Below are 14,645 nucleotides of genomic sequence, written 5' to 3'. Positions count from 1 at the left end.
ACCAGATCTTCAGCTCTCTACTTGTACCATGTGGAAGGCAGCATTTATGAGTGCCTGCCACATCTGGAGACTCAGTTCAAAGTACACTATTATTTTTCTGCGATGTTTTTGTGTGAAATTAATGAATGGAAGACATCAGGTGTAGAGCGTTTCTCTGGGATAGGCTTTTATAAATAGTATGATATTACTGTGATATTTATACACACAAATGACTTCTGAATGATAAACTTGTGAAACGCTGAGTTGGACTCTGTTCTCACAATTCTAGGTTTGGCCATTTAAATGCTTTTTGATAAGTGGATAATTTGATATATTTTGTTTATAATCCTCTCCAGTCTCCTTTTCTCCATTCTGGTGGCACATTTCAAAAAGACGGTATCTTTTTGTTTCAGTCTTTACAGAAAAATACTGCACTGCTAACCATGTGGATAAACTTCCTGGTCCTAGGGACTGGGTCCAGATTCTTCAGGATCAAATTAAACTTGCAAGACGACGATTAAAAAGAGGCTCAGGTATGTATAAAAATATAAGGAACAACACGTGAGTGTAAGATTAAAAGCTTAGAGCCTTTGTATCCACAGAAGTGTTTTTCCTGTTGACTATAGAGTTGTACATGTTCACTCTATGAAAATTAGACCTCTAAGATTTTAGCAGGTTTCTGTGTAAAGTACAGTGTTTCCTTATGTTTGGTAAGGTAGCAAGTTTAGGAGCTGTCTTTGCAGCCAAGTTTACTTTGAGTCTTTCTCAAATGTTGTCTCTAATGCCTTTCCATTAGCAGCCAAACTCTTCTTCCCAGTGTTTGATGAAATCTGAGTCCTAAACTAGCTGATCCATCCAGGGTTGCAGGTAGAAGTTTTTTAATTCTGTGTTACTTGGTCTGACAAGCCACTCACTGTACTGTTAAGACGTAACCCAAATGACCTTTCTCTCTAAACTGTATGTGTCTGGAAGGATAGTTTTCTCACATTCCTTGTGAAAGAATCAGCATCACCATAGCAAAAAAAAACACCCACCCTGGTTGTGCCAGCAAGGTTCTGCAGTACATGGGAGAGAGCTTGCCAGCAGTGGGTAACAGGTAGTGTAGGTAGGGTTCTGCAGCAAAGCTGCTCAACTTGGGCTGGGATAACCTGCATGCCTGGGGCTGGGACCAGCCTGCAGTGAAGGCTCAGCGCTAAGCTTTCACCCCGACAGCACGCAGCTGGTGAGCTCTCAGCTCCAGCGACGGAACAGCAATGTGCAGTCTCGAAATCCCCGGTAGAATTCATGGGAAAGCAGTATCACTGATTAAGAGAGGTGTAATTACTCTATAAACCTTAACTAGTGTCCTTCCCATCTTCATGCCTGCTATCCTACAAGGGGCTTTCTTCATACAAGGCTTCACTTACTCTTCCTCATCCTAGTGTTTTCTTAAGGCTCTCTCGTGGTCATATTTCTTGCCCATCTCTCCCTTGGAGCATCTGACACCCTTGTCTGAGGCACATCCTTGTGCCAAGGTCCTTAAACACTGTTACCGTATTTAGCTGTCTGCCTTTTCCCCTCTTCCCTTCTGCCCATCACCGCAATTAAGTGCCTGTTTGCGTTCGCAGGTTGATGGGATGGGAAACCTGATGGCTCCGCAGGGGATGCTGGTGGTCCCGTGGCTATGGGGGGGCGAGCGAGACCACAGGAAAAGTCCTCTCCAGCTCCATCTCAGAGAGCCAACGTTTTCTGTCCAAAGCTGTGTCTCTGAAACACACACTTAGACTGGCATCTGAAATGATTCTCCACAACGTTATTAATGCCAGGAGGGAAAAGTGTAAGACTGAGGAAAATGAGAAACACCCAGAGACAGAAATAACACAGGGGGAGAAAAAAAGTGCAGATTATTCAGTAGCATAAGCTTCCCTGAGTAGAGAAGCAAACCAGCACTAGCCTTAAAAAGGGTTTCTTGTGCGTGTTGGGGGAGGGAGGAGAGAGGGATACAAGATAATCTTGTTAAAGACAGTGTCAGATTACTGGTGTCGTACAACAGGACTGCTTTCTGCCCTGTCCCCCCGGGACAGGAGGGTGGAAGTGGAATGCAAGGCTTCGATAAGGTGAAGAGTGCAGTGTGGGATGTGGGGAGCGGACGGTCCTTGGGCTCTCTGCAGAAGATCCCTCAGGAAAGAGGATTGACCTAATTTTGTTTTGATTTTTATTTTCTTTCATCCTTTTTTATTTGCTTTTCTTCGTGCTTCTGCAGGATATTAATTAAAATGACAATGACGTTCAGCTTTTGCCTTTCAAATGGGGCCATCTCCATCTCTGGTCCTTTCTCAGTTTGGGAGAATCTAAGCAGAGGATATTGTCTCTAAGCTAGCAAGACTATGAAGAAAAATAAATGAAGCTGAGTATAGTGTGACTGAATAAGATAGGCTCCAATATCTATCTCTGCCTGCAGAGGGAATGTAACTAGTTAACCGGTATGTGGATGAGTAGTGAGCAGCCCCTCAGGTTTATTTGCTGAAAAAAATTACACAGTACCTAGATTGGTAGAAAAGCTCTTTTTTGTGTTGTTTAGTTTACTGGCCATTCCCTAGGGTGCACTGGTTTCTCTCTGACATGAGACCACAGGCAGACATGCTCTTTTTGATCTAGCAGGAGTGATTGAACACACCACCGTGGTCATCTGCACCTTACCATCCGCTACCATCTTCTGGTGGCTTAAGCTAACCCAACCTGACCTTGCACTGAAGCAAATGAGAAGTTTCCACAGCCTTTGTGACAGCAAAACAGTAGATGGCTGCAGAGAGGTGGGAGCAGACAGCTGGTTGCAGTAACATCTTCATCTTGTTGAAACAAGATTTGTTAGTACTTGTGCATTACAACTGGGAGCTTCTGATATGAGAGACATAGAGCTGATCAGGTGACAGATCCATCTAGTCCCATATTTTGTTTCCAACGATGGCTGTTAGCAGATGCCTGGGAAGGTCTATAGGACTGAGGGAAGGATGTTGCGATGCTTGCTAGCATAGTCTCACAGCCCTCAGCAGCTTTATCCTGATATAAAACTGGTGGTATGGGAACTGTGCACATTTTAACTATTCATTGTGAAGCCATGCCAAAATTGTTAAAGCTGTGTGTAACTTAGAGAGACCAAAACAGGAGGGGAGGGCAGGCATGGAGGGAGGTTTGATCTGCTATGGGGAGAAGGTGTCCCAGAACTCCATGTTGCAAAACTTAGCTTTTAAGAATCTGAAAACTACAGGAATCGCAGCCACTGAGACATGGGACTCATCACTCTGCCAGCTGAGCTCTTGAGCTCTTCCAGTCTGCGTGTGGCCGGTGGAGCAGAGGCTGAGCCCAAGCGAGCGAGTGTCCTCATGTCCATACTCTCAGGTCATTCTCTTTTGGTTTTGTCTCCACTTGCTCACTGAAACATGCTGGCTAAGTTTGTGGGTATAGACTAAGGTGCCCAAAGAACAGATCTGAGCCAGCATTAAGCTAAATTCACCTGAGACTTTCCGAGAAAATGTGTCTCCCTGCTGCCTGATCGCACTGATTTATCTACGTTGGTTTCTGGTTTGTCGTAATGTGCAGGCTTTGTATGGAAAAAGCTTAAGACAACTTTTTAGTCACCACTGAGTTGGGCTAATTTTTAACTGCAGAAGTGTTTAAGAGAGGAGGGGCAGGCTTTCCATCCTGCTTGCCTTCCCCTGAGCCATTTAGTACATCTCTGATTAGTTTTTCACTTCAAACCAGGCAGTAAGACACTGCATTCATGAGCAGCCCTGTCTGCTTTATTCTGTGAAACATTATTTCAGTCTGATAACGTAAATCCTGCTCTAGCTTTCAATGATACTAATAATGTCAGAGAATTCTAGCAAATGAGTGGGGTGGATCTGCTTTTCGTACCTCTTTCTATAGGGTGTACTCTCCTGAGTGTTTCCAAATTAAATGAAATTGTGATCACTGGATCGTAGATGCTGCCCAGCTTCAACCTTATTTATCACGTTTGGCTCATCTCCTAGAATTAGGGACAGAAAAACTCCCTACTTGGAAAGCTAATCAAAAAAACACTTAAAAATTCTGCTTTCTAGAAAGTAGTTCCCCTGTGTAGATTTTGAAAGGTTGTTATCCTAAGCCAAATAAAAATTCATTTAAGTTCTGAATCAGTGACAATATTTTTCATAGCTGGAAATATTCTTTTTTTAATTTATTTTGCTTTGGCTTTTTCTTAGTTCTTTTAGAGTATTGCCTGAGATCTGAGACATGGGTAGGCTTTTTTTTATTTGTTAGATCTGAGAATAAAGCTGTCACTACCATTAAATTTTTATTGGCCTTGTTCAGTCTTTTCAAAATTTCACAAGTTGGCTGTCACAAAGGGGAGAAGAGACTGCGAGGTTAATATTCCAAACAAATGTTATAACTAAAATTAAAGAGTATGATAATATTCTTCAGCCTTGACTACTGGTCCCATTTCATGCTAACAGCACAGCGTACTGGGGCATGGCTTCATAGTGCCAGATCTGTCTTCTCCCAGCAGAGAAGCTGAACCTTTTTGGCTGCTGGGATGGCATGCAAAGCGGCCCTGGAAGGGAAGAAGTGAAAGGAAAAGGCATGTGCATGGGTTTCCTCCCTTAAAGCAGCGTGAATTACAATGCAAATTGCCTTGTAATTTACGGCGGCGGGTTTCCCACAGCGTGGTCTTTTCACCCTGCAAAAGAGAATATGGGTAGGTGGCTGGTGGCCTTGCCAGTGGCAGCACAGAGGGAGACAGTCGACCATTAGCATAGAGATTTTAAAACGCGTAAAATCAGAAGGAACTGACTCGTTGTTCATGTCACCTCTGTGCCACACATAGCATCCAAGCCTTTTGATTACTAAACTCTCCATCCATTAATAAGCAGTAGGTCAGGGGCCACACATCTCTCGCAGTAAGTTCTTCCTCCCTTTTTATATTTTGAAGAGCCTGTAAGCCATTATTCTGTAGCGGCTGTCCATTGCATAGACAGGAAAGCTGATACCGTATGAGTAATACTCCCGAAGTACACAGGGTAAGAGCTGTTCATGCAAACTGATTACCTTGTGAGTAACCTGGAAGCTTTTGGTTGCCCTACTCCATAAAGGAAAATACGGCAATGTTAGAAAACATGCTGAAATTTTTCAGGCAGGATTAATTTAAATAGATACGTGCCATGATGCTTCATCCTTGAAGATGAAGTTGATGAAGTTCATCATTATTGTTTTAAATTAACATCACCTTGTTGCAGTGTAAAATAGTGGGAACGAAGGAAGAAAAAATGCGTACCTTTTTTCTGGAAATACACCTTTTCTCCCACGTCCTTGTTCAAACTGCTGTTTCCATTGTTTTGTTTCATACGAGGTTTTTTTTGCTTTCTATTTCTCTTCATCCTTCTGATTTCCCTGGTTTGTGTTTTTGATACAACATTACGTGTTGTGAGAGATAAGGTTGATTTTTTGCTTAGCAATACGCACAGGGCCAGGAAGGATGTAGGATGCAAGTCCAACATGTGGTACAGTGCTTTTGTGGCCAGTATCTTAGATAAAGACAGCAATATTAAAATGAGTAACTGCTGCATTCATCTTCCCAGCCCTGAGCATACATGTACTTCTGCCAAGGAGCAAACCAGCAGGTGTACACTCAACAGACAAACATGTACATCAGAAGCTGAACAATTTTTTGAGGGGAAAAAAATTTCTAAGGAAACGACTACCAGGATTGTTTTCAAGAGCTACTGAGCTCTATTTAAGCAAAAGACAGAAAAGAGGCTCCAAATTCCCACAGTAGGATCTATTCCTGCTTGCCTTGTCTTGCAGGCTGGCTCAAGACAAGTAAAGTTTGGCTGGCAGTCTCTGGGTGCGGTTGTCGAAGGCAAATCTTCTTTCCTGCTTGGAATGACATATGGTTTATATATACGTTAGGAGGTCGAGGTGTTTGTCATGCCTTTGTGTCATACTTCACCTGGAGCTGCGGTTACGCGTCCAGTTTCATAAACCAAATTCAGGCAGCTACTGATAAGAGCGAGTAGGCTTTCCGGGCATCTGCCGTGCTCCCACTCCCTTTCTGGCACTGGCACAAGCATTCGTGTGGCGATGTTGTCAGTTTTTAACTAGATCTGATCTTGGTGACCGTATAAACGTTTGTGCTGGCATGAGGAACGGGACTGGAACAATTGGTGAAGAGCTGGACCTCATCTATCAGTCTTGTGCCAGATTAAAATGGCCAGGTAACTTTGTTACCAGCAAAGCTGGTTCTGCAAAGTTGGAGACTCAAGTCCTTATCTTCTGAAAGCGAGGTACTTCCTAGCTTCCATTTGTTTCTTTCTGTATTACTGCCTTCCTCTGAGTTTTAGCCAGGTAGCAGAGCAATTAGGCAGAAAGGTAACCACATCTCCTGAGCTACTTCAAGAGTCGCTGCTGAGATTTCCAGAAAACCTGTGACTTGAGTGGACAGCCTAGTTGGCACCAACCTCGGTACTGCTAGAGGGAAGACTTTCCAGCCTATTGCCAGCACTCATGTCTGGCTTCCCCCATTTTCACAGCTTGGGTCCCTTCAACCCAAGGGGCCAGTTACAGTTTCATCTCTTGTGTGCTGAGTAGCCGTGCCGCAGAATCACTTAGTGCAGGTGGTTCATAACATAGCTAAAAGTTGGTCTCAGACAGTCACTCCAGATGGTTTAAGCTGTGTATGTCCTGTTGGCTGTTTCCCAGCTGCTCATTTCACCGTGCTGTCTCCTCCCTTGCGCATCCCGTCCTTCCATGGCTGTGAGTTTGGTCCAGATTCAAACCAGCCTAGGTGACCTCTTCCCATTTATTGAGCCACCTGTTCCTTCCAAAATTCAAGATTTTTGCAGTACCAGGCTGTACCAAGCACTTAATTTGTTTCTGCTCAGTGTGCCACCTTCTCACAGAAAGCGGAAAAAGGTATTGGTTCAAGGTACTGAGTCATTTGCAGGTCTGTGCCATGTACTTGTCAGGGCTCTCCATTTAAACCTTCCATGGGAGGAAATCTGCTTAGTACTAGGGTTTTTCATTTGTTTCTGTTTTCTTTAGTTCAATTAATTTTGCAGAACTGAGTAGAGAGCATATAACTAAAAACTAATCTGACATCCATGCACGTGGGGAGAGAGAGCAACCTCTTGGTCCAGGGATGGATAGCCAGGTGTTGCTGGAGGAAGGAAACTAATGTAGATCAGCAGCTGGGTTAGTTCTTCTTAGGATATCCTCATAAACGCAGCAACTCAACATCCTTGTTTATAGAGCTATGATAAAGATGACCAGGACAGTTAGCTTAGTTTCAAGTGGGAGCTGAACTAAGTTGCTCAGTGCATCTGTAGCCTTGGTCAGATTTGATCCCTATGGATATCGTGCAATGAATGGATGTGAGTAGACGCATATCCACCACGCTGACCACGTACAATGTAATGGGCTGGTCCTTTAGGACCACACCTAGTTTGCTTAAGTGCTCTGAAAGATCTCGTTGTCTTTTAAAGGCCTTAAATATCACGCTGAAGTGCCAAAAGACAAAGGTAGCACGATTTTGAATAGGGCTTGTGTAGGTGAGGCACCGATTTCCTGTTACACGCCTGTAACTTACTCGGGGTTCACATGCATACTCCAGGGTACTACAGTCTAACAAGTCACTGCACATCTGCTGAGCCAAATTAACTATCTTTATGCATACTCTTGGCCTGTGGCAAATACGAGATGAACAAATTAGGCTTTTAGCCTTCCTTCACCGTGGGCTAAATTAAGTCAAATGATCTTGCATAAGCTGTGGGTTGAAAGCACGTGTGTATACATACACCGTAATTGCCTGTGTACCTGCATGGTTACGTGCTTTTTTAATTATGCCAGGTGCCTACCTGCATCTTTGAAGACATTTTGCCTTAGTCAATCTGTCCCCCACAAAATGAGCTTGCCTGTGGTCACGGGAAGTTTGGGTGCAGAAATGGGGGTATTCACCCTTTCCCCAAAGGCGTCTGATGATGGCAGCTGTTGGAGGGTGGAGTACCAGCCTGAGAGGCTTTTCCTCCAAGGACCGCTGGGGACTTTTCTTATGTGATTTTATCAAATGATTGCAACTCCTTTTATCATCTGGATATCCTGAAACCTTAAAAAGAGCAAGTGTTCCATTGCTGGCGCAACTGCTTCTTAAGACCCAACTCCTAAGTTTGCATTTTTATTATATGACCTTTTCCTCCAAGCAGTGAGTTTTTAACTGAGCAATAGCAAATTGCAGCTGAGGAAAGTAGATAGAAAATGCAAAATCACTCTACAGTATGTAGCTTTTTAATCGCATTCCCATATTCAGTAAAAGTAATGAGATTTCTTGTTTATATTTGTAATCAGCAGAGGCAACTGACTGTGATGAGAAGCCGGACATTTCTCTTCTACAAACAGGTAAAATGCATTAAAATTTTTATCAGCTTCCAGTGTGTGTGTTTGTTTATTTATGGCACAGAAGCAGTTTTCAATAATCCTGGCGTGCCATATACAGTCGGGTAATTGCACACAGGACCCAGCTATCTTAAGTTTTGAATGGCCTGTATTAAAAAATAAATGCATCGGAATCTTACCATTTCTCCCTCTATTTCATATTCATAAAACCTCAAGGTTCATGGTAGCAGCTAAGCTAATAAGGCCAGTAAGTTACCCTTCTTATACCAGATAGGCACTTGCGCTCATCCCTGGTATTTCTGGGAGTTTTTTTGAATTCTTAACGGAGTTATTGGTAGGGATTAACACAATAATTTGTATTGTAGCATCTGTTCAGTTGTCCAAGGTATTAGCAATAATATCTTGGGTTCACAGAAGGATTGCAAAGATATTTGTATGCTAGTTAAGTGTTGGTTTACTTTTTCTCGAAGTGCAGCCACCCTGCCTTAAAAGCCTGACAGTTGCTAAACAGCAGCTTAGCTATGCAACTATGTGGACTAGGAAATAAGATTTTTGCACGCTGTTGCATATGGTGTTGAAATCAAGACAGGCTGAGGCTGAAATTTGAAGCACCTTCTCGTTAAGAATCAGTCCATCAATAGGGGCCCTGATGGTAGGAGCTGAGCTACCATCCTCTGAAAATCCAGTGGGGCCAGAGTCTTAGGACATGGTAATTTCCCTGCATTACAGAGTCATTTCCCTATAATTTCACCAAGATGCTGCCTGTTATCCTGAAAGCCAAATTAAAAGGAGGGAAGATCTTGAGCAGACGAATAGGGTCATGGATTATGGTGCATTTTTATCATATTCCTAAGGTGTAACAACAAAGGGTGGTTGGGGATCAGCGATGCTATTGCTGTGAAGAACAGGACAGGGGTGATACTGGGTTGCTGAGCACATGGCACGGTACCTGGAGGCTATGGGGTGGACGGGAGAGTACTGGTACCATCGCAGCATCTGTCTCTTGTGCAAAGGCTTCCTAATCTCTCTTGCATAAGGGCTGGAGAAGGAGCTTTCACAGACCCGTTGCTGTGTGCCGGAGCAGCAGCTGCCAGCTGTGGAGCGCTGTCGGTTGAAATCCCACTGTCGGAGCACGTGCAGTTACTAAGGAATAGGATCAGCGAAGCAGTTGGGAGGACAAGCAGCTATAGTCTTGTTCTGGCATGGACCCAGTGGGGGCTGGGAGCACACGCTGACTGTGAGCCGCCGTGCTGCTTTTTTGGCCAGCCGCTGAATATTTCAGGGTACGGTTGTGATAATAGATGCAGGAAGCTCTGGTTTGAAAGGTCCCTTCCAAGTGACATCCTGTTCGTTTCTTTTATCAGGGAGGGAAGCAATTCCGTTGCAAGAGGACCCTCGTAAAGGTTGCTAATGTGATGTAGTGTTATCTTTTCATTGCTCTGGTAATCACATTAAGGAGCAGAATTATCGGATTGCTGTGCTTTTCTTTGAGCGCAGTTTCTGTAGTTACTACTTGCGTCGTACGTCATTGATGGAAATGAGTGTGCTGAGATGGTTGTGGTAGAGAAGACAACTCCCTTTCCACTCCACAGCATATCACCATTGCAGTCTGCTTGCTCCTACACCTTTGAGCATCCACGCATGCAGTTTTTAGCTGAAATGTTTCCTTTGCGATGTATACCCCTCCGCACTATCAGTGGAAGGACGCCTAAATAAACCACGCTGCAGTTTGCATCGATGGGGGAGATGATGCTCACAGGCTGTAAGCCAAGCGTTTGACTCACACCCATTATTATATGTGTGCAAGTGCTTCTTTATAGTATGTATCCATGTAATATCATACTGTTCTTGGAAGCAAATGATTTAAAGTGATATACAGAGAGTATAATGACAGTAATTATAATAGAGAGCCAATAGATGCTTTCTATCATGGAGTGTAGCAACAGAGGTGGAATATAACTTCTAGAGGTCTTTCCCTGTCCTAGTACAGCTGGTTTTATAAAGGGGTGTTACTAACAGGTTCTTTAAAGAGCTGTCCTTTCTGTTTAGCTTGAAAAATCTTTGGGGAAGAGTCTCCCTGACTGTGTGTTTGTACAGTGCCTGGCGCAATGGGCCTTGGTTGCAGATGACAGCTAATATCAGATAAATCATGGCCTGAAGTTGTGCCAGGCAAGGTTTAGATAGGATATTAGGAGAAATTTCTTCAGGAGGGTTGTCAAGCACTGGAACAGGCTACCCAGGGAAGTTGTAGTCACCATCCCTGGAGGTATTTAAAAGACTTGTAGATGTGGTGCTTAGGGACATGGTTTAGTGGTGGGCTTGGCAGTGTTAGGTTTGTGATTGGATTCGATGATCTTAAGGGTCTTTTCCAACATAAATGATTCTGTCATTCTATGATCAGTGGTTAACCTGGTGTGTTGGTAGAATAAAATCAGAGTGAATTGGATTGCTTGAGCAGGGTCTTGCTGGAGACTGGATGGGGAGAAAATAGGGAAGCTGTTTATGACAGACATCAGATGGTTGCTCTCCTGGTCTTCAAGAATTGAACAAACTTGTGAAGCAAAAGCACCCAGAGTAAATTATTTGAATCAACGGTAAGTGTTGGTGCAAAAAAAAGGGAAAACTCAGATGCCTTTAATCTGCCTTTTCTGCTCAGTCAGTCCTGCCTGTGATGCCGGCAACATTATGAACAAGATCTGGGTATATATGGACTATCAGTGCTGAAATGCCTCAATCTACACATTTTCGGATCACAGCCTATGGCTGACACTTCATTTGAGAACACCTCGGTTAGAAGTGTGGTTGCTCTCAGCTCTCTTCATCGTTGGTGGGAAGAGGGCTGCTTCCAGAGAGAAGGTCAGATCAGCTAAGGTCGTGTTTGGAGGTGTCTCTCCTTTGGTGCCAGCAGGACTGGGCTCTGAGTGCAGTTAATTGGTGTAGGTGCCTACAGCCGGGTTTGACCCTGCTCCCTCTGTGTGCACAATTACCGAAGTCCTGGACTTTGAGGAGAGTGGGTGTTTTGTTTTCAAAACCCTCTTTTGGAACTCAAAAGCCTTGTAAAAAAATGGAGCTGGTACATCTTCATAAAAGTAAGGAAGACATTTTTGCCCAATTATATTTTAACACTTCTGAGCAGAAATCATGTTCCCATTTTAAAATCACCCTCAATGCTAAGGGGGCCTTTGCTTTAAAAGCTGTTGATTGAAGGGTGTTTAAAGTAAATTGGAAGAACTGTGGCAGTTAAACTTGCTGGGAACTTTGGTGCATTGACAGATACATCTCAAAAAAATACTAGAAGAATTGTCTCTAACAAATGTTATCAAAGCTCAGGTCTTCCACAGTTCCAGCTTTTGCACCTACCAAAAGCTGAAGGCTGTGTCCAGGCCTGAGCTGAGACAGATCAGACAGCTCCAGAGGTAATTACCGTGGACTAAGTAGAAAGACTGATTAGTTTCTCAATGATATAGGAACCTGGAAGGTGTGAGATAGATCTTTATCAGGATGAAGATGTGGCAGCTTTTAGAGTCTTTCTGTATGAGTTGGTATTGCGAAAAGGCTCATCTTATTTTGGTCTACAATTTACACAAAGCATCTGGATTTTGTGTTTCAAAAAAAGAAAAAAAGGAAGGCATACCCCATAAGTTCTGCATGTGGAAAAAATGTAAGCCAGCTGCAACACCCTTTTCTTGAATCCTCATCTTGAAAATTGCATTTGAAAGATATATGCAGCCCAGGACCATGAGAGAGCCCTCCTTATACCCGTGCTTTGGACCACAGCTGTGCTGAGAGTTTGTACAGTTTCTCCACACTGGGGTTAACTTCAAGGTGAGAAAGAATTCTGATTCCCTAAAAGAAGCCGAAGCACTAATGTCCCAATCCTCAGGTCCAGGGGTGATAGAGCTTTGTGAAAAGATGAGAGCAATCTCTTGGTAAAGAAACAGATTATAAGAAAACAGCAATGATCCAATTCTATATAGGTTGTCTCCTTTTCTCTTGAAATACAATATCAAGAAAACGAAACTTCAAAAAAAAAAAAACCTTTTCGAAACCTTAAATATAAATCCTTTATTGTAATATAAATCTTTATCCTTTCAGTGCATGATTGTATGAGTCTTCCCTTTTCATTGGGTTGTATTTGCCTCTCAGGCTGATTGATGTCTGTCTCCTATTTGCCCTGTGTTCTTAGCGCTCTAGTTGTAATTCTTCTGTCCATCTTTCATTGTTCTGTTTAGAAAAAGCACATTCTTAAAGTGCTTTAAAAAAGATGGGATATAATCATACCGTGCACCTTTTTTTTTATATATATATTCTCCCATATGCATTTAAACTGCTGTGGAGTGGTGGGGGTTTTTTTCCAAAGAAGATCCCAAAGTTCGTACTCTAGGTTTAAAATTCATGTGGTGCTTTTTTCACTTCTTCAGAACCGTAACTTCAAAGGGGGTGAATATCGCAGTGCAGTTTGTGCCAAAGTCTAATGCAGCGCTTTACATCTGAAGTGGGGTGCACTATATGTTGTGTGAAAAACTTTGCTGGCAAATTCTGTATTCAGAAAAAGCTATTTAATTTGCTTTCTTTAGCCAGTTGAGCTCTACTCTAAAAGGAATTCAGCAGCCACTGCCTGCGTACACACCAGCAGTTCAGCCCCATCACAAATTAAAGTTAGAACTCAAATATGTAATTTCCATCATTTTAAATTTTTTTTTTTTTTGCAAATTACTGATTTCTTAAATTTTTTTATTTTTTAACTGATTTCTTCAAACTCTTTCTTCCTTCAGGTAACCTTTTTGACACCACAACAGATCATCTGATAGACACAAACCCAGATTTTTCAGCTTGAATTTCACATCCTGCATCAGTGTTCTTAGCGGATAGAAACATCCTCTCCTTTGAATAATGTTCAAATCTTCTCGCGCAAGATCGGCGCGGGAACTTCAGCGTACCGCAAGACGTGGACATCCACACCGTTTTCCCTTCAAGTTTGTGTTGTTTCATGCATTTTCCGTGTAACCTCAAATAACGAAACCGCCAGATTGCTTCACTGTTCTTCATCTTAATTAAAGATGATTTCCCTCTGTATCCAATGCATTATTTAATTAGCGGGGTATCCACTCTGAAGACATTCTCTTGCCTTTGTTTTTCCTCCACGATTGTATTTTTCCTCGTGATTGTATGCTTGCCAGCAGTGTTTTGTCTTAAGCCACGCAGAGGTGAATACACACAGTCGGGTGACTCTTCCCGTCCCCGGGGACCAGGGTGGCATCTCTCTCCATCACGAACCCCGGGGGCTCGATGAGCATTTGACTCTGCAAAGCTCGTTGCTTCTGCAGACCCACTTTTCCTTTCCTGGCTGCTGTGGTACCAATGACCAGACGCACGCAGCTGTGATTAAAATGTCCTCGCTGGATTTAGCAGGAAATAAAGCAGGGTTCCTCCCGGCAGTGCCCGGTTTCCTAATTATAGCAAGGAGAAGCTATTCCTCAAACAATTTCACCTACGTGGTCCTAGGGGATGGCTCTCGAGCATCTTTGTAGTGCAGATCGCTGGAGGTGGTCGTTCTCCCCTCACTTTTCCCCCCCAGCTTGCCCTACCACCTCAATCTCAAAATGTATTAGTTTGCCGATTTCCAGTCTGCACACTGTGATTTTTCAACCACTGCCCTTGGCGACAATATTCACCTATTTTTAAAAATAAAAGTCACCTTTTGACTGGCACTCTATTGATAGCTCAGCAGTTGAGTGAATCGATCAAGAAATTGCACTACCCTCGTAGACACTGGAAGGGTCGGTCCTTTCAGGTCAGGGCTAAGGTAAAATCGTACACGGTCCTCCATGCAAACCTTCACTTCTGCACCTTTCATCAGCACTAAATTCACTTTAAAAATGTCGGGAAAAAGTCTAGAAGGTCTTACCTGCAACATCTATCGATCACCAGGCAGTTTGAGCGTGTTTCCTGCAATTGGAGGGAGAGCTTGCTAGAGCCTTTACCGTTGTGTTTCCTTTCCCTGTGTATGTTTTAGGTGCATCTTTTTTTTCTTTGGAAACTATTTGGCCTTTGAGTGTCTCAACAGAAGTGCTATTACAGAGTGGGATGGTTTTCAAAATATTTAATCTCTTTTTTTAATAATCCTAAAGCCTGTTTTCTCAGACGTCGCCGAATGCCCAGAATTAAGGCTGAAGCCAACAGGGAGCGGTTTGTTCTCTCGGCACCTGAGAAACCAGGCTCCCAGCCCTTCCCCACCCACCTACCATGGACTTTTAGGAATG

General features: G+C 43.2%; 1 protein-coding gene across 1 annotated transcript in view; it reads left to right on the top strand.

Annotated features, from left to right (window-relative positions):
* Positions 1-13,589, top strand: part of BEND7 (BEN domain containing 7) — a 44,069-nt gene extending 30,480 nt beyond the window's left edge. Inside the window, exons 8-10 of the mRNA XM_009584285.1 lie at positions 393-512; positions 8,335-8,385; positions 13,158-13,589. Coding sequence (XP_009582580.1) covers positions 393-512; positions 8,335-8,385; positions 13,158-13,219 — 233 coding nt within the window. The 3' untranslated portion in view covers positions 13,220-13,589. The remainder of the gene's footprint in view (positions 1-392; positions 513-8,334; positions 8,386-13,157) is intronic.
* The last annotated feature ends 1,056 nt before the right edge of the window (positions 13,590-14,645 follow it).

This window comes from Fulmarus glacialis, unplaced genomic scaffold (assembly GCF_000690835.1).
Source record: "Fulmarus glacialis isolate BGI_N327 unplaced genomic scaffold, ASM69083v1 scaffold23518, whole genome shotgun sequence".
Classification (NCBI taxonomy): Eukaryota; Metazoa; Chordata; class Aves; order Procellariiformes; family Procellariidae; genus Fulmarus; species Fulmarus glacialis.
Note: the sequence above shows the minus strand (reverse complement) of the source record. Positions and strands in the feature narration are given on the sequence as shown.